This window comes from Pan paniscus, chromosome 13 (genome assembly GCF_029289425.2).
Source record: "Pan paniscus chromosome 13, NHGRI_mPanPan1-v2.0_pri, whole genome shotgun sequence".
Classification (NCBI taxonomy): domain Eukaryota; kingdom Metazoa; phylum Chordata; class Mammalia; order Primates; family Hominidae; genus Pan; species Pan paniscus.
In genome coordinates, this window is record NC_073262.2 from 68917220 (window position 1) to 68943117 (window position 25898).

The 25898-nt window shown below is 34.2% G+C and overlaps 1 protein-coding gene and 1 long non-coding RNA gene across 5 annotated transcripts in view; one reads left to right on the forward strand and one right to left on the reverse strand.

The window, feature by feature from the left end:
• LOC103787066 (uncharacterized) overlaps positions 1-25898 on the forward strand; it is a 152350-nt gene that overhangs the window by 112329 nt on the left and 14123 nt on the right. For both annotated transcript variants that reach the window (XR_004670198.3, XR_008624533.2), the window contains one exon: positions 12010-12169. This is a non-coding gene — a long non-coding RNA (uncharacterized LOC103787066). The remainder of the gene's footprint in view (positions 1-12009; positions 12170-25898) is intronic.
• SCN9A (sodium voltage-gated channel alpha subunit 9) overlaps positions 1-25898 on the reverse strand; it is a 177528-nt gene that overhangs the window by 66371 nt on the left and 85259 nt on the right. For 2 of the 3 annotated variants that reach the window (XM_055108703.2, XM_055108701.2), the window contains 8 exons: positions 23345-23551; positions 21267-21554; positions 19383-19754; positions 16608-16737; positions 15285-15523; positions 13067-13240; positions 11905-12261; positions 7319-7795 (listed from right to left, as the gene is read on the reverse strand). In XM_055108703.2, coding sequence (XP_054964678.1) covers positions 7319-7795; positions 11905-12261; positions 13067-13240; positions 15285-15523; positions 16608-16737; positions 19383-19754; positions 21267-21554; positions 23345-23551 — 2244 coding nt within the window. The remainder of the gene's footprint in view (positions 1-7318; positions 7796-11904; positions 12262-13066; positions 13241-15284; positions 15524-16607; positions 16738-19382; positions 19755-21266; positions 21555-23344; positions 23552-25898) is intronic. The other variant, XM_055108702.2, reaches the window with a different exon arrangement.

Below are 25898 nucleotides of genomic sequence, written 5' to 3' on the forward strand. Positions count from 1 at the left end.
ACGATTCAATAGAACCCCAGAACTTATTCTTTCTATCTCACTGTAGCTTTGTACCTATTGACCAATCTTTCCCCATACCTCACTCCTCCAAGCCTCCCATTCTCCGATAACCACTATTCTACTATCTACTTCTATGACAACCCTTTAGATTCCACATATGTGTGAGATATTTGACTTTCTGTGCCTGGCTGATTTCACTTAACATAATGTCCTCCAGGTTCATTCACGTTGCCACAAATAACAGGATTTCATTATTTCTTATGGCTGAATGGCGTTCAATTTTTCTTATGTACATTTTCTTTATGCATTTATTTATTTACGATCATTTAGGTTAATATGATAACTTGGCTATTGTGAACAGTGCAGCAATAAACATATAGGAGTACAGTATTCTATGTTTACTGTATCTCTTCAACATACTGATTTCATTTCATCTGGATATTTACCAAGTATTGGGACTGCTGGATCATATGAAAATTCTATTTTTAATTTTTTAAAGAACCCCCATATTACTTTCCATAATGGTGGTATTAATTTACATTCTCACAATCAGTGTGTAAGGATTGCCTTTTCTCCATATCCTTTTAACACTTATATCTTTTGATTTTTTGATGGTAGCCATTTTAACTAGGGTGAGGAGATACCTCAAGATAGGTTTGATTTGCATTTCCCTGATGATTAGTGATGTTGAGCATATTTTCATTTATCTGTTGGCATTTCTATGTCTTCTTTTGAGAAATATCTATTCAGGTATTTTGTCCATTTTTGAATTATTTGGTTTTTTTTTCGTTGTTGAGTTGTTTGAGTTCCTTGTATGTTTTAGATATTAACCCATTATCAGATGCATAGTTTACAAATTTATTTTCCCATTCTGTAGGTTATCTCTTCACTCTATTGATTGTTTGCCTTGCTGTGCAGAAGCTTTTTAGTTTAATATAATCCAATTTGTCTATATTTGCTTTTGTTGCCTGTGCTTTTTAGGTTTTATCCAAAAAAATCCTTGCCTAGAACAATATCATGAAGCTTTCCCCGTTTTTTTTCTTCTCTAATAGTTGTGTAGTTTTCAGTCTTACATTTAAGTAGTCTATTTTGAGTTGACTTGTGTATAAAGTAAGAGATAAAGGTCTAATTTCATTCTTTTGCATGTGGCTATTCAGTTTGCCCAGAACTGTTTACTAAAGAGGCTGTCCTTTCTCTTATTATAGGTACTTGGAACCTTGTCAAAACTCAGTTGACTGTATATGTGTAGATTTATTTCTGGGCTCTCTATTCTTATGTATTGCTCTGTGTGTCTGTTTTATGTCAGTATCATTCTGTTTGGTTACTATAGCTTTATATATGTTTTGAAGTCAGTTAGTGTGATGCCACCAGCTTTGTTCTTTTTGTTCCAGGTTACTTGGGCTATTTAGGGTCTTTTGTGGTTTCATACAAATGTTAGGACTTTTTTTTTTATTTCTGTAAAGAATGTCACTGGTATTTTGATAGGGATTGCATTAAACCTGTAGATTGCTTTGGGTAATATGGACATTTAAAAAATATTAATTATTCTAATCCATGAACATGGAATATCTTTCCCTTTTTGTGTCCTCTTCAATTTCTCTCACCAATATTTTATAGTTTTCATTGTAAATATATTTCACCTCCTTGTTTAAATTTATTTCTAGGTATTTTATTTTTTGTAGCTATTGTAAATGGGATTGCTTTCTTGATTTATTTTCAGATTATTTGTTGTTAACATATAGAAATAATATTGATTTTTGCATGTTGATTTTGTGTCCTCCAACATTACTGAATTCATTTATGAAATCTACTACTTTTTTTCATGGGGTCATTAGAACTCTATATCTAAGATCAGATTATATAAAAACAAAGAGAATTTGACTTCCTTCTTTCCAATTTAAATGTCCTTTATTTCTTTCTCTTGCCTGATTGCTCTGGCTAGAACTTCATTACTATGTTGAATAAAAGTAGTGAAAGTGAGCATCCTTGTCTTGTTCCAGATCTTGGAGAGAAAGTTTTCAGCTCTTCCCTGGTTAGTATCATGTTAGCTGTGGGTTTGTTACATATGGCCTTCATTACATTAAGGTATGTTTCTTCTATACTTAATTTGTTGATAATTTTTATCAAATAAAGGATACTGGATTTTATAAAATGCTTTTTCTCTGTCTATTGAGATGATCATATGGCTTTTACGTTTCATTCTGTTGATATAATATAGAAACTTTATTGTTCTGCAAATGTTGAAACATCTTTGCATCCCTGGGACGATTTCCAGTTGAGCATGGTGAATAATCTTTTTGATAGGCTGTTGGATTTGAGTTGCTAGTATTTTGTTGGGGCATTTTGCATCTGTGTTCATCAGGGATGGCGGCCTTCAGCTTTCTTTTTGTGTGTGTGTGTCCTTGTCTGGTTCTGGTATTGGGGTAATACTGGCCTTGTAGAATGAGTTTAGAAGAATTCCTTTCCTTTTGATTTTTTTGGAATAATTTAAGAATTAGTATTAGTTCTTCTTTAAATGTTTGGTAGAATTCATCAGTGAAGCCATGTGGTCCTGGACTTTTCTTTGCTAGGAGAGTTTTTATTACTGATTCAATCTTGTTACTCATTATTGGTCTGTTTGAGTTTTCCATTTCTTCATGATACAATCTTGGCAAGTTGTATGTGTCGAGTAATTTATCAATTTCCATTAGGTTTTCCAATTTGTTGGAGTATGATTGTTCATAGTAGTCTCTATTGATCAGTAGCTGCTGCAAACGTTGTTAATGATTCTGAAGTTGCATCCAAATTTAGGCAAACAGAATTCAAAGGATATGATCCAGAACAGGCATTTGTAATAAAGTCCCCAAGTATGTCTTTCACACACTAAAATTCTGAAGCACTGATCTTCATCATGCTATCTCTTTTAAATTCAATCTGTAGCCAATAGCTACTTACAGTGTGTATGTAAGCACTCAATTCCATACTTATAATAATTGTACATTGAGCACTTTTCAATAAGCATTTGTCTAATTATTTATGAGAATCATTTAATCTTTATTACAATCTATTTTACACATAAATAAACTGAAAAAATGTTTTTGTAAATTGCTCAAGGTCATATCAAAAGCTAAGATTTGAGGCAAATATTCTATCTTAAAAAGTGGCATTCTTAACCATATCCCAAGGTAGTGGCTAAGACTTAATGACATAAATATATAAATTAGGAGTTACTTTCTATTGGGTAATTCAATTTGCCTCTTTGGCTCATCCAGGCTCATCACAAACACAACCGTCACTATTTCAAAGGCATCTCAGATATGAAAAAAATAAAAGTTGCAAAGGAAGGAATTCACAGTTCAAGACTCTAGGAACTCAAGTGGGAGATGAAGATTATGAGAATTAGAGCAGGAAAAGTTAGCATAGGAGGATTAAAGACATTTTAGACAAATAAATAAAATGTACACTATTTTAGTGATCTGATGGGAAAACAAAACGAAACAAAAATGACAGAATTTAAACTGGAAACATTTTAATCTGAAGAGGCTGGAAAGAAAGACCTTAGATGTAAGGTTTTTATAGCTGACCACAGCTTAATATCTTATCAAACAAATTTCCTTTAGATCTTGAACCTTCATTATTTCTCAATTCTTATATTTTCAGGTAGGTTTGTCTATACTTAATATGACATACTTTGAGATATGTCATGGAAAATTTTTTATGAAGAAGGGTAAACTTTCAAAGTTCATAATTAGAAGTCAGTAGTACTAAGAACCTGAGTTCTTAGGTAATAATAATGATGCAGAAATCGATGACAACAAAAACTTTTTTTTAAATGGCTTGCTAATTCAAACACTATGCTACATGACTTAAAAATACTAGCTTGTGTATCTGTTACTACAACCTCTAAGGTAGCCACAAACTCCTGTATATTTAATTGTGCATACCATAGAAATGTAATAGAGTAAGAATGTACACTCTTTTATCACATAGATATAACCATTATGTAATGAGAAAAAAATTAGTGAAAATCAAGAATATTAGAATATTAACATCAAATGATTTTTAGACAACTCAGTTTATAGGGCACTAGATTTCATACTCTTTAGGAAGGGCTCATGGGATAAGTGACAGAGTAATTTTATGAATGGTTAAAATAATCTATTTCAGTTATAAAATACAAATAAAATCACTAGTTATAAAAGATAGCTGACCATTATGACAACACACCTTCATCTGCATGCCACAGATATATAAATTCTATAGCTGCATGGCTTTATACCCCAGGGGAGACAAATTATTAAGTCAAATAGGAATGTTTGTTTTGTGTTTCAAATGGACAAAGAGAGGACAAGAGAGGTAGAAATTCCATTGAGCTATAAGTCACAAGCCTAGGACTCTTGACATGGCTCTGCCTTTATAACTGTGTAACTCTATAACTCTAGATTTATAACTGTATAACTCTAGCTTTATAACTGTGAATAAAATCACTTCCTTTTAATGAGTCTGCTTTTTCAGTTAGAAAACGAAGTGCTAAATAGAAAGTTCTATAAGGTTCCCTTAAAAATGTTACAACTCAACATACTTAGAATAAGAATTTTGTCAGCAGCTAAGGAGATCGATGAAAGGTCAGCCATTGACTTTAAATGAAAGAAAAATGAACAGGTAAGAAATAATTCCTCATAAATGTTAAGAAATAATTTCAGAAGTCTTTGGTTGACTTTCCCCAGCTCCTGAAGTGCTTTAACACCTAGAATCCAAGTTTTATTCTGAGAGCAACTGTCTGCCAGGCAATTGGAGTTTATAATTTTAATCTTCTTTAAATGGGTGACTGAGTTAGTTAGAAAAAAATGGGTGACTGAGTTAGTTTCCCTTTCCATATGATACTAAACCTAGATGCCTGCTCCTTAAAAGGCATACGTGGAATCTGATTTTCTAACTTTAAGCTGAAATGAACACACTTTTAAAATTTTGGGAGTATTACTTCTTCCATGTAGAACATTTTAAAATATACAAATAAAATACAGCTGGCCCTCTGTATCCCTGGGTCCCACATCTGTAGAGTCAACCAACTACAGATGGAAAATAATTGGAAAAAATAAATATAAAAATACAACAATAAAAATAGTACAAATAAAAATATAGTAAAACAAATATTTACATTGTGTCAGTGATTTACTTTTACATTATAAGTAATCTGAAGATAATTTAAAGTGTACATACGAGAGGATGTGTGTAGGTTATATGGTAAACATTGTGCCATTTTATATAAAGGACTTGAACATCTGCAGATTTTAGTCTCTGTGGGGGGGGGCCTTCAAACCACTCGCCCATAGATATCAAGGGATGACTAGATTTGATTCCTTACTTTACCATCTTGGAAAAAATGTCCTTGGCTACATAGAAACATATATCATGATTTATTTATTTAATCATTTATTCACTCAATTAAATATAGAGCATTTTATTTTGTTTTAATTTAATTTAATCTTATGTATTTAGTTTAATCTTATGTATTTATTTTTTTTGAGACAGAGTCTCACTCTGTAGTCCAAGCTGGAGTGCAGCGGTGCGATCTTGGCTTACTGCAACCTCCGCCTCTGGAGCTCAAGTGATTCTCATGCCTCAGCCTCCTGAGCATTTTACATATATACATATATGTGTGTGTGTGTGTGTGTGTGTGTGTATATATATATATATATATATATATATATATGTCATGATTATTCCATATAATCTTTTTTTTCCAAGTCCACTATAAATTCAGGGAGGGTGGAGTCTTAGTAAGTTAAGGAGATAGAAGATATTTGGTAAATATCTGTCAAATATTTTCTAACATGAGCTAGAAAAAACAAAAGATTATTTTTAAATGATACCTTAAGACTTGAAAGCAATCTCATAAAAGTAATTTGTAATACGGTTGTTATATTTCACAATAAAAATACAACTCAATACATACCTGGACTCACTAGAAATATGCAGGTAAGGGTGGGAGAGGAGGGCACAAAAAAAGGTTTTAAAGAGTTCCTGTTCTCAATGAATTTACAGTACTATTTGATGCATACCATAATTTCCCAAAAAATTAAAATTTAAGATTACTGAGTCCAGGAAGAAGTATAAAATTGTTTGCGGTTCAAAATGAGAAGGGACTACATCCATTTGGGGAGAAATTAGGAGGGATGAAATAAATAACATTTTGAGAACATTGAGTATGGTTCTAAACATTTTACATGTATTAACGTGTTAATTCATTTAACCCTGACCCAACTGTGATTTAAGTATTAACAATTTAATAAATGATAAATACAAGGGTGATGCCTTGAAGGATTTTGACTGGAGAAGGAAATCCCAAGCAAAGTGTGGAGAGTGTTTATGACCTAAAAGGAAATTGGTTTGGTACAGGTAAAAATCTACGGGTGAGCACTAGGAGATACAGCTGGTCAAAGCTGGTTAGGGCCATAGTGTGAAGGCTTTGTGCACAGTACATAATTCGAGACTTTGGGGATGGCCAGGCGTGGTGGCTCACTCCTGTAATCTCAGCAACTGGGGAAAAAGTTTGAAGAATTGCCTGAGTCCAGTAGTTTGAGACCAGCCTGGGAAACATAGTGAAACCTTGTCTCTACAAACCTTTTTTAAAAAATTAGCTGGGTGTTGTGGCATGGGTGTGTAGTCCCAGCAACTCAGGAGGTGGAGGCAGGAGGATCACTTGAGCCCAGGAGTTCAAGGTTGCAGTAAGCTATGATAGCACCACTGTACTCCAGCCTGGGCAACAGAGTGAGACCTGTCTCCGTTTTTTTAAAAAAAAGAAGAAAAGAAAAGAGAGAGAGAGAGAGAGAGAGATACTTTGCAGATCATGGATACATCATGAGAGTGAAATGATTAGGACTGAATCTGCATGAGCGAAATTAATCAAATAAGTAAACTAGAGTAAATGCAAAATGGAAGCAGAGGTATCAGTTGAGACTCTGCTTGAAATGGTTTAGGCAAAAAGTAGTGAGTACAAAGGAAAGGTGATGAAAAGGAGAGGTGGATTCAAACAGGCACTGTGGAGGGAGACTGTGTAACTTTTCAACTGACAGGAAACATGGGATGAAGGATGGGAAGGCTCAAAGATACCTGGTGCTTCCTCATACAGCTAAGTAAGATTAAATCAATTATTAAGAACTAGTAAGAAAACTTTACCAGATGAATCTTCAGGAAGCTGTTGTGTAAAGTCACGCACAAAAACTATCCATCACTACATGCAATGTTAAGAAGAACTTATGACAATAGAAATATGAAATTTTCATTCATTTCATACTAATTGTTAATATGAAACACAAAGTATATGAAGCATTCTTACCACTTTGCTGTATTCACTATCCGAATCACTGCTAAGTTCCTCAGCATTCATATTTTCCAAATCGGATTCCCCAGGTGCAATTGGCACTGTCACTGTGAGGCTGGGATTGTGAATAAATGATTGACCATCACTGTCTTCCATCAAGTGTTTGTCCATGCTGCTTCCAAAACCACTGATTTTATCTTTTTCCTTGAGGAAATTGTGACCTTTGCTCATTTCAGCAAGTGTATGGTTAGAAATATAGTTTTCCTTCTTAGTATTCAGATCTTCTGCTTGTCTTATCTCCCTGGAAATCTTTGGCTTTTTGGAAAATGCTTTTAGAATAAATTCACGTAAGGTTTGTTTCACATAATTTATTCCCTTTTTAATTCTAGTCACTGCAATCTGGAGGTTGTTTGCATCAGGGTCTTCTTCAATTGCTGTAAGATTGTCTGAACTAAATGAGCTCAATAATAAGGCCAGAAATAGGTTTAGGACCTATATCAGGGTGGGGAGAGGGGGTAGAGAAATAGGGAGACAGGAAATATAAAAAATAAAATAAAATAAGTACACTTTTCCGAATATAGGCCACAATACAAACCAGCAACGAAGATTTCTGCACCTTTTCACACACGGATAAGACCACATGAGAGAGAGAGAGGCGAGGGTAGACTCCTCATCACTGTATCCCTAGACTAGCCCCTGCAGACTCAGCAGCAGAGGGTCAGCAATACCCAGGAAGAATTACCATGGGGAGCAGAGAGAATGATCCCTCACCATTATCATTACATCATTTCTAAGTTCATTTCTGTAGCAGTAGTGCCTTAATCAAGTTCTCTTTTATGAACCCAAAAAACTCTCCTAGCATTCATCTATCATTACTCTTTATTACCTGTGAGAAACAGGTAGAACAAAACAATTGTGACTATTTTCTATTGTGCTAAAGATCTTTGTTCACTTTACCAGAAGATAAATGTCACTTGTTCCAACAAATGGAACACATAATACTTACAAAGTTCCTGTAATAAAATATTCTGTCCAAGAAGCATGCTGCTAGAATACTGCTTAATGTGACTTTTAAAGCACAGAAAAGGACCTGCCCCTTGAACCTGATTCACATGCAATAATGGCATTATGATTGGCTGGCTTCATTGCCTATTATGTTTGCCCTAGAAGCAATTACAAAAAGGGTCAGGACAATTTCTATTCTCTTGAAGCAAAGTTTTATTTCTGAGTTAATTATTTTTTTTTTCTCACTGAAGTAGAAGTGCAGGTGAACTCCACATTGTAAAAAAAAAAAAGTTCACAGAGGGCAGGAAACATGTAAATTGTAAATTATATTTAAACATTGTTTTATCCAGGAAACAAAAAAGGAAATTGAATTGGCATCTGATGTAAGTCTTTTCATGGCCCAAATCATCTACCTCATGTTTTAAAAATCGAAGTAAGACCTAAGTGAAGAGAAGGTACTCATCCCTCATTTTGGTCATACCTAAAACAATTTCTCTGAGATGTAAGTAAAGACAGCAGGCTAAAATTGTGTGTCTCAATAAGTCCGATTTAGGAGAAAATTCTGGAGGTCGGAGGTCTGGGAATCATAGTGAACAATTTTGATAATTGCTAAAAATCCCTGAAATGGTTTAATAGTTGTCAATGAAAAAGTATATTTCACTATGAAATACATGTTTGTATATATTTGTTTTAATAGGAATATTGGTGAAGATCTGAGGGTCCATTGTACTGCTTTAGTCTCCTTAATCTGTTCAAGTGTTAAACCATTTTAACAGGGTGCAGTGGCTCATGCGGTTCTCACTTCGTTGAGAACAGCTGCTGTGACAACTTTCTTTCCTTCAAAAATCATAAGTCTCTAATATTTCTATAACCTAGTGGGTATCACAAATCAAAATAAAGTCCATTTGTATCATCTTTGTATTATCACGTTAAACAAGAGAAGAAATATTAATAAAATGTATACTTGATTCAAAGTCTCATTTTGATTAATGGTCTTCACAAGTTTCCTGATATAGACCCGAGCTGACTAAAACTTATTTTTCCAAATGTTTTCCTAAACCTATGGTCCTTAACCATTTCAACTAATTGGCAATAAAATGATCAAAAGAATAAATTAGAGAAATATAAAAAAAGAGAAGCCAGTTTAGCATATAACTCTAATGTGGAAGACTATATCAGGAATATATTTTTTTCCTTAAATTTTAATTCTATGATATTGGTAGTTCCTCCATTAGTCAAGAGTTGGTTATCAACTTTATGAATTTTCTTCTGTATACTTTCATTGCCAAGAATTAATAATTAAAGAATAATAATATGAGTTAGTTAACACTAATTCTACACGAATGAAACACTCACCAATATATCCCCTCTGTTTTTTACTATAAATCTATATTGCCTTTCAAAGGAAAACATAACTCTCACACCAGTGTCCATGATGAAATATTATATTATCCATTGTTCAAAGGCCCACTTCAAAAACATCCCTTAAGTCTCAATCTAGAACTCTTTCTTTAAGTGTCAAAAGCATTTTATTTAACCTTATTGGTAGAACTCATCACTTCTTCCTTGTCTGATAACTTTTGTGTTCCACTTTTCTGTGTCCTAATAAGCATCTCAAAAACAAGGATTAGACCATGAGTAATTGGTTTTGGTCTTCCACCCTAAATAATACCTAAACAATGCCTTCCTATCTAAACAATACCTAAATACCTTTCTTTTCACAGAGAAGATACTAAAAAATATTGAGTGGAAAATGTGGTGAGAGCCAAGATGCCTTTCCCTTTGAATTTGCCTGAATAAATAATAAACATTTAAATTATTTGTGATCATTGGCTTTGATGTGGCATGTTTTCACAAGTTATACCTTTCCCAATTTCACGATTTTATGTCAAAATTTTGTAAGAAGAAATGCACAGCTGGGCGCAGTAGCTCACGCCTGTAATTCTAGCACTTTGGGAGGTGACGGAGGCTGGATCACCTGAGGTCAGGAGTTCGAGACCAGCCTGGCCAACATGACGAAAACCTGTCTCTACTAAAAATACAAAAATTAGCCGGCACAGTAGCATGCACCTGTAATCTCAGCTACTCAGGAGGCTGAGGCAGAAGAATTGCTTGAACCTGGGAGGTGGAGGTTGGGGTGAGCCGAGATCACATCATTGCACTCCAGCCTGGGCAACAAAGCGAGATTCCATCTCAAAAAAAAAAAAAAAAATACACAAGCAAATCCTGCTATAGGAGCTTATAAATACAAAACAGGGAAGAAGAAACAAAGAGAATGTGCATTTCATTCCATATTGGAAGGAATTTATAAGGCTGTATAAAACTAGGAAGCTTATTTATTACTACAACTTGAGGGTGATCAACAATTATAGAATGGTAATCCATGATGTATATTTTTTGTGCAGTAAAAATCTAGAATTTGTGCTGCATAAATGCCTTTGTGTATGTCTGGCACAGTATCATTTAGTGTGTGACTGGATGAATGTAAGTTTCTGTCCTGACTTCTGAATCCTCTTTTTATGGTGGTTACAAGGACAACAATATTTTAGTAATTTTTTTCAACTTAGTGGGAAGTGAAGGCACTTACCATATGGCTGTTACCATATCCCACCTTCTGGATACCTGATGAGAGATTTGATGTCAAGCTGACCAACTGTGACAAGTCAACATGGCAGATTTGAGAATTGAGATGAGTGGCTCATAGAAGAGCATTTTATCCCAATTTTCTCCTGCTTGTAAGCTTGAAAGTTTTCATTAATCAGTATAAGGAAGAAAAAAAATTTAAAAAAGTACAAGCCAAGAAAACACTAATTCAAAAAGTAGGCAGATTGCTCTGTCCACGCGATGCTATAGGCCAGTGGCTGGAAAACTTTTTCGTAAAGGGCCAAATGATAAATATTTTAGACTTTATTGGGCATACGATTTCTATGGCAGCTATTCACCTCTGCCACTGTAATGTAAAAGCAGTCATAGAAGATATGTAAATGAATTGACATTCCTATGTTTGAATAAAGTTTATGAACACTAAAATTTGCATTTCATATAATGTGCATGTGTCATTTATTCTTCTTTTGATTATTTTAACCACTTAAAAATGTAAAAATCGTTCTTAGCTCCCAGGGCCACACAATAACAGGCATTGGACTGGCTTTGGTCTGTGGGGCATAGGTGCTGATCCTTGCTATAGAGGCTAGTCTTACACATGGCTATAAGGTGCGGGACCAGTCCTTTCATTTGCCTTGGTCCATTATTAACTTCATTTTTGTTATTATTAACTTAATTATATTTTATTTACTAGTATAGCTTCAAGAGAGCATATGCCATCACTTTCAAAATTAGAGAAAAAGATAGAAAGCTTTGCCTTAAAATGAATAGGCAGTGATTTTGAAAAATATAAATATGGGTTATTTGGCTAGGAAAACTAATACAAAATTTTGTTCTCTTTCCTGTTCTTTCTTGTATTAAAATTATCACTATTCTTTTGCAATTAATAATTGTAGATATAATTAATTATAAAATTATAAAAATAATAGATCACATCATCACAAAATAATTTCCACAGAGAAATTAAAATGTATAAACATCTGGTTACATACCACCAGGTTTCCAATGACCATGACCATCATGTAAACAATAAGGCACATAGCTTGACCAGCGACCTCCATACAGTCCCACATGGTCTCTATCCACTCTCCACACAGCACGCGGAACACAATCAGGAAGGAGTGGAAGAAGTCGTTCATGTGCCACCGTGGGAGCGTACAGTCATCATTGATCTTGCAGACACATTCTTTGTAGCTCTTACCAAAGAGCTGCATGCCGACCACAGCAAAAATGAAGACGATGATGGCCAACACTAAGGTGAGGTTACCTAGAGCCCCTACTGAGTTACCAATGATCTTAATCAGCATGTTCAATGTTGGCCAGGATTTTGCCAACTTGAAGACTCGGAGCTAAAAGCAAATATAAAGTTTAATATTAATCACTATGAAAATCTTTTCAATGTTTCCAATCTTGATTTTTGTTCAAAGGTTAAAGCAGACTTTAAGTCCTATAATATTGTCATTATTATCCAGCTAAAATATTCTTATTTTTCATTTTCATCAATTTTCAATATCTCTGTTATTTTGTTCCACTTGCCACAAAAAATTACAACACATATTATGAAGAAACTATGTACTTTTAGTTCAGGATTGCTACAGAAACCTCTTATCATAATTTGTGATATTTTTCTTTTAGAATTGATAATTTATCCTTAATTCTATTTTCTAATACTTTCATACATTTTCTCATGCCGACACTTAGATAAAATCTAGCATATTAGAGGAATGTGCTTTAAAAAGTCTTTATTTGTTTTTATATTGTGAAGATCAGACAACAATTGTTTTGGGGGATAACAATTTGATCTTTAATTACCAAATTCATAAAGTTATGAACATATAATCATTGAAATTCTGTAAGCCACAAGCTTCTTACTCTGAAATAAATTATTGTACTATATTAATATAATAGAAAATATTTATATTATATTAGCATGTACTTCAAATTAGAATTGAGCATGTCTTCAAAAATTGTAAAAATATTCATGTGGTTTTAGTTCTTTAAGTGCATTTGTCAATGAATGGATTTTATTTTACTAGATATCAAGATATAATCTTGCCTTTTGATTCAAATTCCCAAAAGTTTTAAAAAATAATGCAAAACCAAAGAAATACCCCTTTATTATAGAATATAATGGCAACCTTAGTTTATGTTTACCAGTCTGAATGATCGCAGAACTGACAATCCTTCCACATCTGCTAGAAAGAGCTCCACTAAACTTAAAGTCACAATAAGGCTGTCAAAAATATTCCAGCCTACTTGGAAATACTCATATGGATCCATGGCAATCAGTTTTAATACCATTTCAGCTGCAAAGATTCCAGTAAAGACCTAAGTGAGAAAAATAATGTTTTTCTGTTAATATTAGAAAATAGGAAATCAACACAATGATAATAATCACTGTTTGCTTAGCATTTACTGTGTTCCAGACAGTTTGCTAAATACTTTATAAATGGATATTCTTATCTAACTTAGTCCTGTAAATTAGGTATTGCTCTTCCCTGGCTCCCATATCAGCATCAAAAGGTTGAAAAGCTCTAACTGTCCTGTCAGTGCTCATCATTTTTAGACAGCATTTTAGAATAGCATATTAAAATTTCATAAGAGTAAAACATTTGGTAATTGACACAGTCACTATTTTCAAAGAATTTATGTGGGTCAAAAAGTTGTTCTGGAAGAAGATAAAAAGAAAACATAAGTTGATACTGAAATTTTGAGCCAGTCTTTTTTTTTCTGATCTGACTACTGTTAGAGTAATAAAGAACATGTTGACTCACTCTTTAAAGATTTATCAGCAGAAGAGAAAAAAGTATTTAATTGACAATGTGGCAGCTAAAGTAAGACTTCTAAAGCTTTGACACAAAAGTGCATTGCAAAATATCATTAATTCATGATACTGGTATCAAAGGACTCACTTAAAAAGGCAACACCGAAATGAATCCTTTGGGTACACTTTGACTCAAGGAATCTGACCAAAGAAGATTCTAAGGGAAATGTTTAGGTCTATAACTGCAGGAGTCAATTTTCAAATAATGCAGGATCAAGAAGATTGGCAGGGAGCAGCTGGACTTGAGGTTGTGGTAATAGCTGTGACCAGGTAAATCCTTTCTGAGTTCACAGGGATGCAGTCGTCTCAGTGAGAAGGTACTTATTTGCAAGATCCGGATCTCCATCAACAATTAGAAACTAGATATTCCTGCCTTTTTCCAAAGATAAATAGAAGGGAAGAAGAATGCTAACTCAGCGAGCACATGGGGAAAAACATTGGGAATATTTGTAGACAATTTAGAAGAAAAGACAGACTCAGAAAAGAACTTCTGGTCTTCAAATGTCAATTTGTTTGGGACCACAGCAAAAGCAAAATTATCTTATATAGACATTGACAAAGATACCCAAAGTTATTCATGGTTTATGAAGAGTCATAAGCTGAGATTCTCTGGCCCTAAAAATGAACTGGTGCCTGCCTCACATCCATAGTCAAAAACTGGCATTTTGTTTACCCTGAGTTAGTGTGACCAGCACTGTACATTTTAGAGATCACTCTGGCATCAATTTTACTAATTGGATCTCATATCTTCCAGAAGTCTGTTGATCACCTTCTTGCCTACCCTTGAGTCTTCTATGTCCAGTTCAACCATTTTGGTTTCTCCAAATAGTTGTTTTTAAAGCTTGTTTCATTAAGTCTTTGAAGTTTTGATGACAATGATGTTGATGATGATGATAGCTTTAATTTATTGTGTATTTACTATATGCCAGGCTAATAAGCAGAAAGTATTTAATCCTCCCAAGAATATGATAAATGAAATAGTTACAATTATATTATAAATAACAATTATTTTATAATGAAGTATTATTTTATAAATGATAAAATTAAATACTACAGAGTTAAAATATTTGTCCAAGGGCATATCACTCATATAATGCAGAATCAGCATTCAAACCCAGGACTTTGGGACTCTGAGGACCCAAACACTTCACTACTATTATGTCAAAGCAGTACATCCATAGGTTTTCTGAAAATATGTGAGGTGTGTACTTACAAGAAAGCAGCAATGTAATTAGGAAGGTGTGAGAAAGAACCAAAAATGTTAAGTGTTGCTCCCAAGAAATATGCTGGCAGAAAAAATCATTATCAACTCCCAAGATGGTAACCTTTTATAGAAATAGTATTGTTATTTGTAGACCTCAACAGTAGTGCACAATTATTTTAAAAGACATAACCAGAAACTTGACTCTACACATCCATTCATATGGAAAGTTCTGGATATGCATAATTCTGAGGCTGCAGATTCATCTGACATAAAAAATATGAAATGACAATGATGACAACTAAAAAGAGAAACTATAAGTACATAACACACAATAAGAGACTTACCAAATTTCCTATAGCAAGTACATTTTTGAATTCCTCAGTCATTGGGTGGTGTTCCATAGCCATAAATAATGTGTTTAAAACTATGCAAATGGTAATTGCAAGATCTACAAAAGGATCCATTACAATAAAATAGATACACTTTTTGAATTTTATCCAATATGGAGAGCAATTCCAGATCAAGAATTTGTGTGCAAATCTGTACCACCAAGGTGGACATTTTTGTCTGGACTCTTCAAGTTCTGGGAGAAAAAAAACAGAGAACATGAAGTCAGCCATTTGTCTGTTTCACTCCTAACCAGATACAAATCAGTCAGGCATTCTAATATTGAAACAAGGTTTATAGTTTAGATTTTGAAAATTTAACAGTACTATTTCAATGAAGGCATAGCCTCTTATGTAAGTCTATTATGACATGTTCGTTGCCTAGATGAAGCATAAGAGAGGGTAAGGAAGTGAAATTTATGACTGCAAGCACATACGTGGGCATCTTTCAGAGAAAAATGCACCTAACATGTGATGGTAAACAGGAGAACTATGTTTCCTTAACAGAGAAATGTATGTTTTCCACCAATATGCATATTTTTCACCTGTGTTTTTAGTCCCATGACAACAATAAGATGAGACTATTCTGTCCAGAAAAAAACTCTTGCTCTAATAGTTCACAGGTGAAAACAATCCTAGAACCAAGCAACTAGAAATAATTTATGGAGGACTCATGAAATAGACATTTCACACCATTAGCCCATTTACTTCTCACCATTTATTTAGGAGATGAGTAGACACTTTGCCCCCACAATGGGAATGTGGGGGGTGAAGTGTTAGACCAGGGACCAGGTGGGACCTGGGGCATATTGTCAGGGGAGAGGGTAGAAGCCAGCACAGTTTGTAAAGTTGTCACCCTTTGACTATCTTTGCTTATTAGAAGAGACAATTTTTGAGCGAATATGTAATTTGTAAGATTATATAGTGACAGAATCACGTAGCTCTGGGTTAACCTTGTTTTCTGCATCAATTACTATTAAATCACTTATCTTTGAAAGGTCAGATCACCCAACATCTGTCTTTGTGGGTTTTCTTTTTTTCATTTTGCAAAATCATTTTTGCCATGTTACCAATGTCTGTGTTTAATAGCAAATAATTTTATCCATTTTTAAGCACATAAAAACAATTCCATCAGTATCCATTGGTTATCTTTACCATCATTTAAAACCATTTTATGGTCTCTGAATTCTTCCTAAGAATTTCATGTGCCTATTTAAGGTTGACCAGATTTATGTTAATTTTATTTAAGAATCTGTACAGTAAAAGAAGATTATTACATACCTTCCACAGTGTTTGTTAATATGCTTGCTCTACTCATTGCTCTCTGTCTGAGGTTGGGATCATTCAGCATATCCTCTGAAAGGAGATAGGAACTACAACGCCTTTTCTTGTGTATTTGATTGGTCGTGCCCTAAAAAAAAAATCAATTAATGTCTTAAGAACAGAATCCTAATAAATTGTAGGTATAAGATAAAATCTTGCTTATATAGCTGTAGTGAGTAATTAAAAGTAGAGCCTAGATTGCTGGGTTCAAATTATGGCTCTGCTACTTACTGGCTGTATATCATAGGAGAGCTACTTAACTGTCTCAGTTTTATATTGGTAAAATGGGGATAATCATAGTGCTTGCTTCATATTCTTGTGAGGATTAAAGGAATTAATATTTATGAGATAAAAAATAAAGCCAGCTGCTTTTTTGTTATATCATCACTATCATCACCTCTCTGCCTTTCTGAGTGTTCAATTTATTCAGATAGTTTTGTCATGTGACAGTCCTACATGAAAACAGTGAAAGTGCTGTAGTGCTGTGTATCTAAAGGGGTAGAATCTCAGTATTCTCTGATAAATTTCTGGAATTACTTTTTATTGAGGGAACAACATTAATGAAGCTCCTGTAATGGTTGTCTCTTACTGCCAAGGAAGACCTCATGAACTGAGCAGAGCATACGATGATAAATGACTCAGTTTGAAAGGAACAATTAGTGAAATGGAGAATGCAAGCTACATCTGAAAGAGGTGACCTCTCTTCAGCTCTAGAAGTTGTTGCCATGCAAAAACATGAACTCATGCATACCAAGTGTATTTATTTTTGTGAGAAAATGTCTTATTTTTAAAACTTGGAAACTAATTCAAATTTAAAACACTATGTTGGTTCCATGCAGGCCAGAAATACACACACACACTCACACACACATATATACACAAACAACTATACAACTCTAGATCTATCATGTTTGTCTGCTTGTGTGTGGTATGTGGTATATGTTTTAAATATATATTTCTAGATTTGTAAAGTTGTATAGTTGTATAGGTATAGTCATGCATGTATGTGTATCAAAACACAGACACACAGGCATAGATATGTGCATGGGTGTATTATGCATCTATGTGTATGTGAACAGACACACCCATTTGAGAGATCTCTGTAAAAAGTCAACTTTTTGAAAAGTCTCGAAAACCAAGTTTTCTGTGCTATAGTCTGTCAAACAAGAATTTGTCAGATTAAACAAATTATTTTCCATGTAGACATGTTTCAGGTATAGAGATGACATTATTAGTTATGCAGTGTTTTCATATAAACCATATATTGTGCCACAATTTTATGTTTACTGTATTTCCATTGTATCTTATAAGTATCCACTAATTCCTCTAGTTTTGTAGTTTTCACTTTAGGATTTATTGTGATACTGATTTTTCTATGGTGAAAAAACTCTTAAATGAAGAAACTTCATTAAAAATATGAAATAATCTCCTAATCTGATATAAATTATATAGTATTTTACATATTACACACATAATTGCAAAACAAAATGCAAGCAAAGTTTGATTCCACAGAAATTTAACATGCTCATTCAATAATGAAAAATACCTTGCAGAAGGGCTTAAGCTGTATCATGCACACATAGAGGTCACATGTTACCTAAAAGCACATGCATTTATTCAAATTGAAATATATGTGTGGCCATGGATTTGATGGAACTTTACTCTCACTTGAAATACTACATTGTCTGCAAATATAAATATATAAGCATGTAGCATATGTTTGAAGCTTATTGGGTTAGTCAAAGCCCTTGCTGATATTGGTAATGCAGCATAGCATAGTGAGTGGGCTAAAGAGATATCCTGGAAACTCCAGGAATGAGAAAGATCTCACTTTCAAGCCTAATCAGACACCTTTCTCTAACCACTCAGTGACTCGTAGACCTTTGGAACTGCTGTAAAATGATTGTTTTGCTTTTATGTTTGTTTGTGTCAATGCTTGCATTTCAGATATTTTGTTCTGATTCATAGACTCCAGATGAAATATTTTTTAAAAATGAAAACAGTTATGTTTCATTTATATGGAAGACCTAAGACATAGCCATTCTAAATTTTTTCAAGATAAGAAGCCTACTGCACATTGGAGAGATAGCAGAGTGAGTGGTTAAGACCACAAGATCTGAAACAGACAGCCTCCGTTTCAACTTAGGAGCTACCATTTATTAGCTGAGTAAATTGGGGCAAGTTGCTTCATTTCCCCATGCCTCAATTTTCCCATTTGTAAAACAGAGATAATAATGTATCATCTCATGGGGTTGTCATAAATACTAAATATGTGTTTGCTGTTATTAACAACTCAAATAAGATTCCTTGGAATAGGTACATATTAAGCTGTGACCTGAAAAAGATAGCAGTAGCTGGCAAGTAATCCAAATTTCTTCATAGAAATGGGATCTATTATTAACTAATATCAGCATTATCCTTGCATTTTCTGTGCTGATATCTATCTATATATGTATCTGTCATAAATTGTTCTCTAAAGAGATTATTTATAATCTTCAATTATAAAATTAGTAGACAAGTACCTTTTTACAAAAATGGGATTTTATCTTTGAGTTAGATGCCTACAACACATAGAATGAGGATTAGGCTAATGAATCAAAGGTGTGTTTCTATAGAAAAAGTATTGCAAAATGCAGAGCCATTCACAAGACCAGAGAAGGCCCTTCAGCAGAGAGACTGACTGATGCAGGAACAAGGGCCCAGCCATGCCTGAGCTATGTAAAACGTCCTTACGCTGTCATCAGAAGTTGCCTTATCTATTATCACCTCTGGCAGAAGCTGTCCATTGGGGAGCATGAGGGCTGAGCGTCCATCAACCAGGGAGACCACACCGTTGCAGTCCACAGCACTGTGCATTTTCCCGTTCACCGGCAGCATTGGTGGGGACCTACTGGCTTGGCTGATGTTACTGCTGCGTCGCTCCTGGGGTCTGTGGGGCACAAACAGTGAGCCCCTTCTGCTCTCATTGTCTCCAAAAATGCTGTGCTCATCATCGGCAAATTCAGTCTCAGATCCTATATCTCTTCCTCTGCCTTTGAAACTAAAAAGACTTGTTCTGCTGCTTCGCCTTGCAGAAAACAAGGAGCCACGAATGCTGAGTGGTGACTGCAGAAAAATTAAAAAAAAACGTGGTTGCTGAAGCACCTACTGATAGAAGTACACTTCATATAAATACCACTGAATCCACTGGCCTGAGGGCAGGTGGCTCTGTACTGACTTAAAAGAAACATACTTAAAAACGAAGCAATTCAGTGAGAAGAAAACTTCTTCCACTTAAGGGATGAAACAATTTGTAGAATTCATCCTTTCAGGACCAGGTAAATTATTTGTTGCTATACAGCTCTCTAATATTCTGGCCTAGAGTTACTGCTCCATTCTTTTAATGCCATTCATTTTGCTGCACAGAACTTATCACTTAAAAAAAGAACTTAGTATTGCTACTGGTCATTCAACTTTTTATATATCAATCCCCAAGCTTCACAAAAAAATTGGAAATCATGCTGTATGGTTCTTTGCATTGAAAATCCACCTTACATACTAAGAGCTCAGTTAAAGTGTATTTAAAGAGAGCTTTTAGCACCAGTTAATTTATAAAGTCATTAAATATTTAAAAAGAAGTTGCCCAATACCAAAGAGGAGGAAAAATTCAATTCATGCTTATATGACTCATGTCCAGGATGTAAATCCTTTGGAAGGATCTAGTTCAATAGACATTAGTGCTTACTATGTAAAGAACAAAGTGGCAACTATTGTGAACAATGGAAAAAGTATGGTAAGGTCTTTGCCTCAAAACCAGCTTGGACTGCTCCTGTCATATTTATTTTTATTGATATATGTGTCCAAGTTCTGTATCATCACCTAGGTTCAAGTGAAATTTTGAAGGCAGGGACTCTATCTTTTATTACTGTGTATATCAGGAGAATCTTGTAGATTTTTAACTAGATTTTTAGTTTAGAAAAGTGATTTGTGGGGTTGTGTGATGGAAAACAGGGAAGACCTAAGGAAAACAGAAGCAATGGTTCATCTTGGGGATTTGTGCAGAATTATAAGCAGGGAGGCCTGAGAGATGAAGGTTTCAGTGAAAAGAGAAAGGGAAAGAGAACTTCCACATAAACAGAATTAACAGACTATGGCACTACATATTAGTAGTTGATGTGGTTGGGGGTGGAGGATATCAAAGGCTTCTCCAAAGTTCCAAATGGGTGAGTGATACTATTACCTATAGTGGTTAAGAAAGAAGAGAAACTAGTCTAAGATTAGTTTTTAACCAATGAAGCATTACAAAACACAGACTAAATACAAATACAAAAGTTATTCTATAGTGTGAATAGTCTCTTTATTTCTACAATGGTTCTCAGGAATATTTTGCTTCTGAAAATTAGTTTATTAGAAAATACATTGACAATTCTGAAACTATCAGGTCTTTCAAAAATGATTGAACCCAAATGGAAACCTGTGTACATCCTTCCATAAATGCCTAGCGATACTAAGTTTTTACTTAAAATCATACCAATGAAATCACTCACTATCCTCTCCCGAGTTCTCTTACCCTAAAATAAGACATTTTTCTCTAGCATTCTGCCTCGGGTGATACACATTTAGCAATTTGGGTGGTACCTGATTGGGGGTAGACAACCTCTTTTCATGTGCTCGTCTATGCCCTTCGACACCAAGGTGGAAACTTTTTCTTCTGATGCTGTCCTCTGATTCTGATTTCGACAATTTCTCAGCATCTCCCTTTTCCTCTCCACTGGAGAGCTTCTTTTGATTCTTTTTCTTTCTTCTGTTTCTTCTTTCTTTAGCACTTTTAGAGCTCAGTTTGGATGTTTCAGAAGAACTCTCTGAGAGGCCCATAATTCTGCTTCTCCTAATACTTGTATATTCAGCCGCTGCCGCTGCAATTGCCTGGTTGGGCCAAGACGTTAACACTTAAATGAGTCATTTCCAAATCCTAGGAAACCCTAGGACAGGACATATTTCACCTATCAGCATAACAACATGGTGCATATAATCATGTCCTTTAAACATGAAATGATCGTTTTCTTTACACAATGATCAGAATGCTTACAAAGTATATATTTGGTTTTTGTCTCAGGTTGAAATAAAGCTCTATTGTATTTTAGAATTAAACTATTACATGTTATTAACTTGCTTACAGTAAAGACAAATTAAATATTATATGTTAAAGTTTTACAAGGTAATTTTGGAATGTAAAACTTGCATAAACCATGCAATAAGACAGACAATTTGATTATCAGGCAATTAACTCCATATCATCAATAGAATCAGGCACTCTATGGTTTAATAAAGATTGAGTTATTTGAAAAATAAATGAATTATTAAAGCATAATATTGTAAGAAAGTGGTAAGGTCAATGACTATTGGCCTGAATGAAACTTCTGGGAATTCCCTAGGTAGTACCTGGGATAACCTAGTACTACCCCTTTACAAAATGTTTTGTTTATAAACACTAAAAAATTCTTGTAAAAACATGGGAAATAAAGATATAAATGAAAAACAGAAAAAAAGTCATCTTACCTCCCAGAAATAATTGGTGCTAATATTTCTTCCATTCTTTTTATATGTATGTATAATTTTAAAATTGAGATTGTATCGGACTATATTATTTAATCCATCATTATTCTAAAAGATTTTTCCTCATGATAAAATAATTTTTAAAAAACACATAGTTCTATGGCAAAATAATACTTTAAGATATACAATTTTCATAATTTTCTTAGTTATTTTCTAATTTTCCAAAATTTAAATGTTTTCTGATTTTTACCATTATTAAAATGCTGCACTGAATATTTGTGCATCAGAATTTATCTGCATTACAGATGATTGCCCTCCCCTAATACATTAGACTCCTTGAAGAGATTTAACTAGGTGAAACCTTCAGACAAATGTTAAGACACCTGCAGTACATTTGAAATTATGTTTCTCTTAGTACAAGCCTTCTCAAACATTTACACTGAAGAATCTCTCTGGAAAGAGGATTAAGGAGGAAACTTTCGAGAATCTATGACAACCTAAATTAGCCACACCAAAATTATTTTCTTAATATCTCATGTTTTATCTTAAAAATCCTTGTGACATTAACAAAACATGATGCACTGTTTTAGTCATACCCCATAGAAGAGTATCTGTTAATTTTAACGTTAAAATAATTTTCATGAAACCACTGTATACAATTGGTACTCTGGGGAAATCCATTGTGTGTGTGTGTGTATATATATACATATATATATAGTATATATATATAAATTGAGATTATATATATATCTGACTATATTATTTAATCAATTATTCTAAAAGATTTTTCCTCATGATATAATAATTTTAAAAAACACATAGTTCTATGTGTTTATATATATATACACACACACATTTATATGTATATGTGTATGTATATATAGACATACACACACACACTAAGTCATTGTAGGTAAAAGGTTTAAGAGGAACAGCCTTAGATCACTTTTCATGCAGTGAGGTGATTATGGGGAAAGTATCAATTCTAGCTCAGCCCAGAATTGGTTCCTTTTTCCACACCAGAAATGAGGATACAGTTTATACACAAAAATTCATTAAAGAAAATCTAGCTGGAGAAGGCCAAGCATATACCGCAGAGCCTCTGTTGTAACCATTTGCATTTCTACCTCTAGGAAGAATTTTAAATCAAATAACAGTACCTCAGCTTCTTCTTGCTCTTTTTTAAGTCGGTCTAACATCTGTTGAAATTCTAATTCTTTCTGTTTAGCTTCTTCAATGTTTGCCTGGTTCTGTTCTTCATATGCCATGGCAACCACAGCCAGGATCAAGTTTATTAGATAAAAGGAGCCCAGGAAAATCACTACGACAAAGAAGATCATGTAGGTTTTGCCAGCAGCACGCAGCGTCTAGGGAAAAATGGAAATTGTCATTTGAACAATAGAAAGTTTTTTTAGTAAATTATTTCAATTTGACAGGCATGGGCAAATCTGACAGTTTGGTATAATCTCATGTTATCAAAAATATAAAGAGAAAAGTTATATCTTCATAGAAAACAAATATTAAACACATTTTCAGTACGAAGAATATAGCAATGTAATATGCTTATACTAAAGTCATGTATGATTCTTGATTATTAAGTGTAGTAGTATAAAAATCATGCATTTTTTCCTACAGTCTGAAAATTACTCATAAAATTAAATCCTTTGCTCACTTTCAAATTTTAGGAACAGGTGATATCCATAGTCCCTTTTACTGTTAAAATTCTATCTTTTCTTTCTTTATCATCAAATATTAATAATATCATTGAATGTTAACACTAGGCAGATGGTCTTATTTAATTACTTTATTCATCTCATAGGTATTTTCAATGAACTTTTTTTCGCTTTCTTTGCTTTTTAAAATAGAATTTATTTTTCAAAATAGTTTTAGGATTAGAGGAAAATTAAACTGAAGGTACAGAGATTTCTTTTTCTTTTTTTCTTTTTTTTGGCATAACGTGCAGGTTTGTTACGTGGGTAGACACGTGCCATGGTGGTTTGCTGCACCCATCAACCTGTTACCTACATTAGGTATGTCTCCTAATGCTATTCCTCCCTTTGCCCCCCACCACTGACAGGCCCAAGTGTGTGATGATCTTCTCATTACCCATGTATTCTCATTGCCCACCTCTCACTCATGAGTGAGAACATGCGGTGTTTGGTTTTCTGTTCCTGTTTTAGTTTGCTGAGAATGATGGTTTCTAGCTTCATCCATGTCCCTGCGAAGGACACGAACTTATTCTTTTTTATGGCTGCATAGTATTCCATGGTGTATATGTGCCACATTTTCTTTATCCAGTCTATCATTGATGGGCATTTGGGTTGGTTCCCAGTCTTTGCTATTGTGAATAGTGCCACAATAAACATATGTGTGCATGTGTCTTTACAGTAGAATGATATGTAATCTTTTGGGTATATACCCAGTAATGGGATTGCTGGGTCAAATGGTATTTCCAGTTCTAGATCCTTGAGGAATTGCCACACTGTCTTCCACACTGGTTGAACTAATTTACACTCCTACCAACAGTTTAAAAGCATTCCTATTTCTCCACATTTTCTCCAGCATCTGTTATTTTCTGACTTTTTAATTATCACCATTCTAACTGGCATGAGATGGTATCTCATTGTGGTTTTGAATTGCATTTCTCTAATGGCCAGCGATGATGAGCTTTTTTTCATATGTTTAAGTTATGGGATACATGTGAAGAACATGCAGGTTGGTTACATAGGTATACATGTGCTATGGTGGTTTGCTCCACCTATCAACCCATTATCTAGGTTTTAAGACCTGCATGCATTAGGTAGTTGTCCTAACGTTCTCCCTCCCCTTGCCTCCCACCCCCCAACAGGACCCGGTGTGTGTTGTTCCCCTCCCTGTGTCCATGTGTTCAAATTGTTCAACTCCCACTTATGAGTGAGAACATGCAGTGTTTGGTTTTCTCTTCCTGTATTAGTTTGCTGAGGATGATGGCTTCCAGCTTCATCCATGTCCCTGTAAAGGACATGATCTCATTCTTTTTTTAATGGCTGCATAGTATTCCATGGTGTATATGTACCACATTTTCTTTATACAATTTAACATTGATGGGCATTTGGGTTGATTCCATCTCTTTGCTATTGTAAATAGTACTGCAATAAACATATGTGTGCATGTGTCTTTGTAGTAGAATGATTTATATTCGTTTCGGTATATACCCAGTAATGGGATTGCTAGGTCAAATGGTATTTCTGGTTCTAGGTCCTTAAGGAATTGCCTCACTGTCTTCAAAATTGTTGAACTAATTTACACTCCCACCAACAGTGTAAAAGTGCTACTATTTCTTCACAGCCTCACCAGAATCTATTGTTTCTCGACTTTTTAATAATCACCATTCTGACTGACTTGAGATGGTATCTCATTGTGGTTTTGATTTGCGTTTCTTAATGATCACTGATGTTGAGCTTTTTTTCATGTTTTTTGGCCGCATAAATGTCTTCTTTTGAGAAGTCTCTGTTCATATCCTTTGCCCACTTTTTGATGGGATGCAAGGCTGGTTCAATATATGCAAATCAATAAATGTAATCCATCACATAAACAGAACCAATGACAAAAACCACATGATTATCTCAATAGATGCAGAGAAGGTCTTCAATAAAATGCAACATCCATTCATGTTAAAAACTATCAATAAACTAGGTATTGATGGAACATATCTCAAAATAATAAGAGCTATTT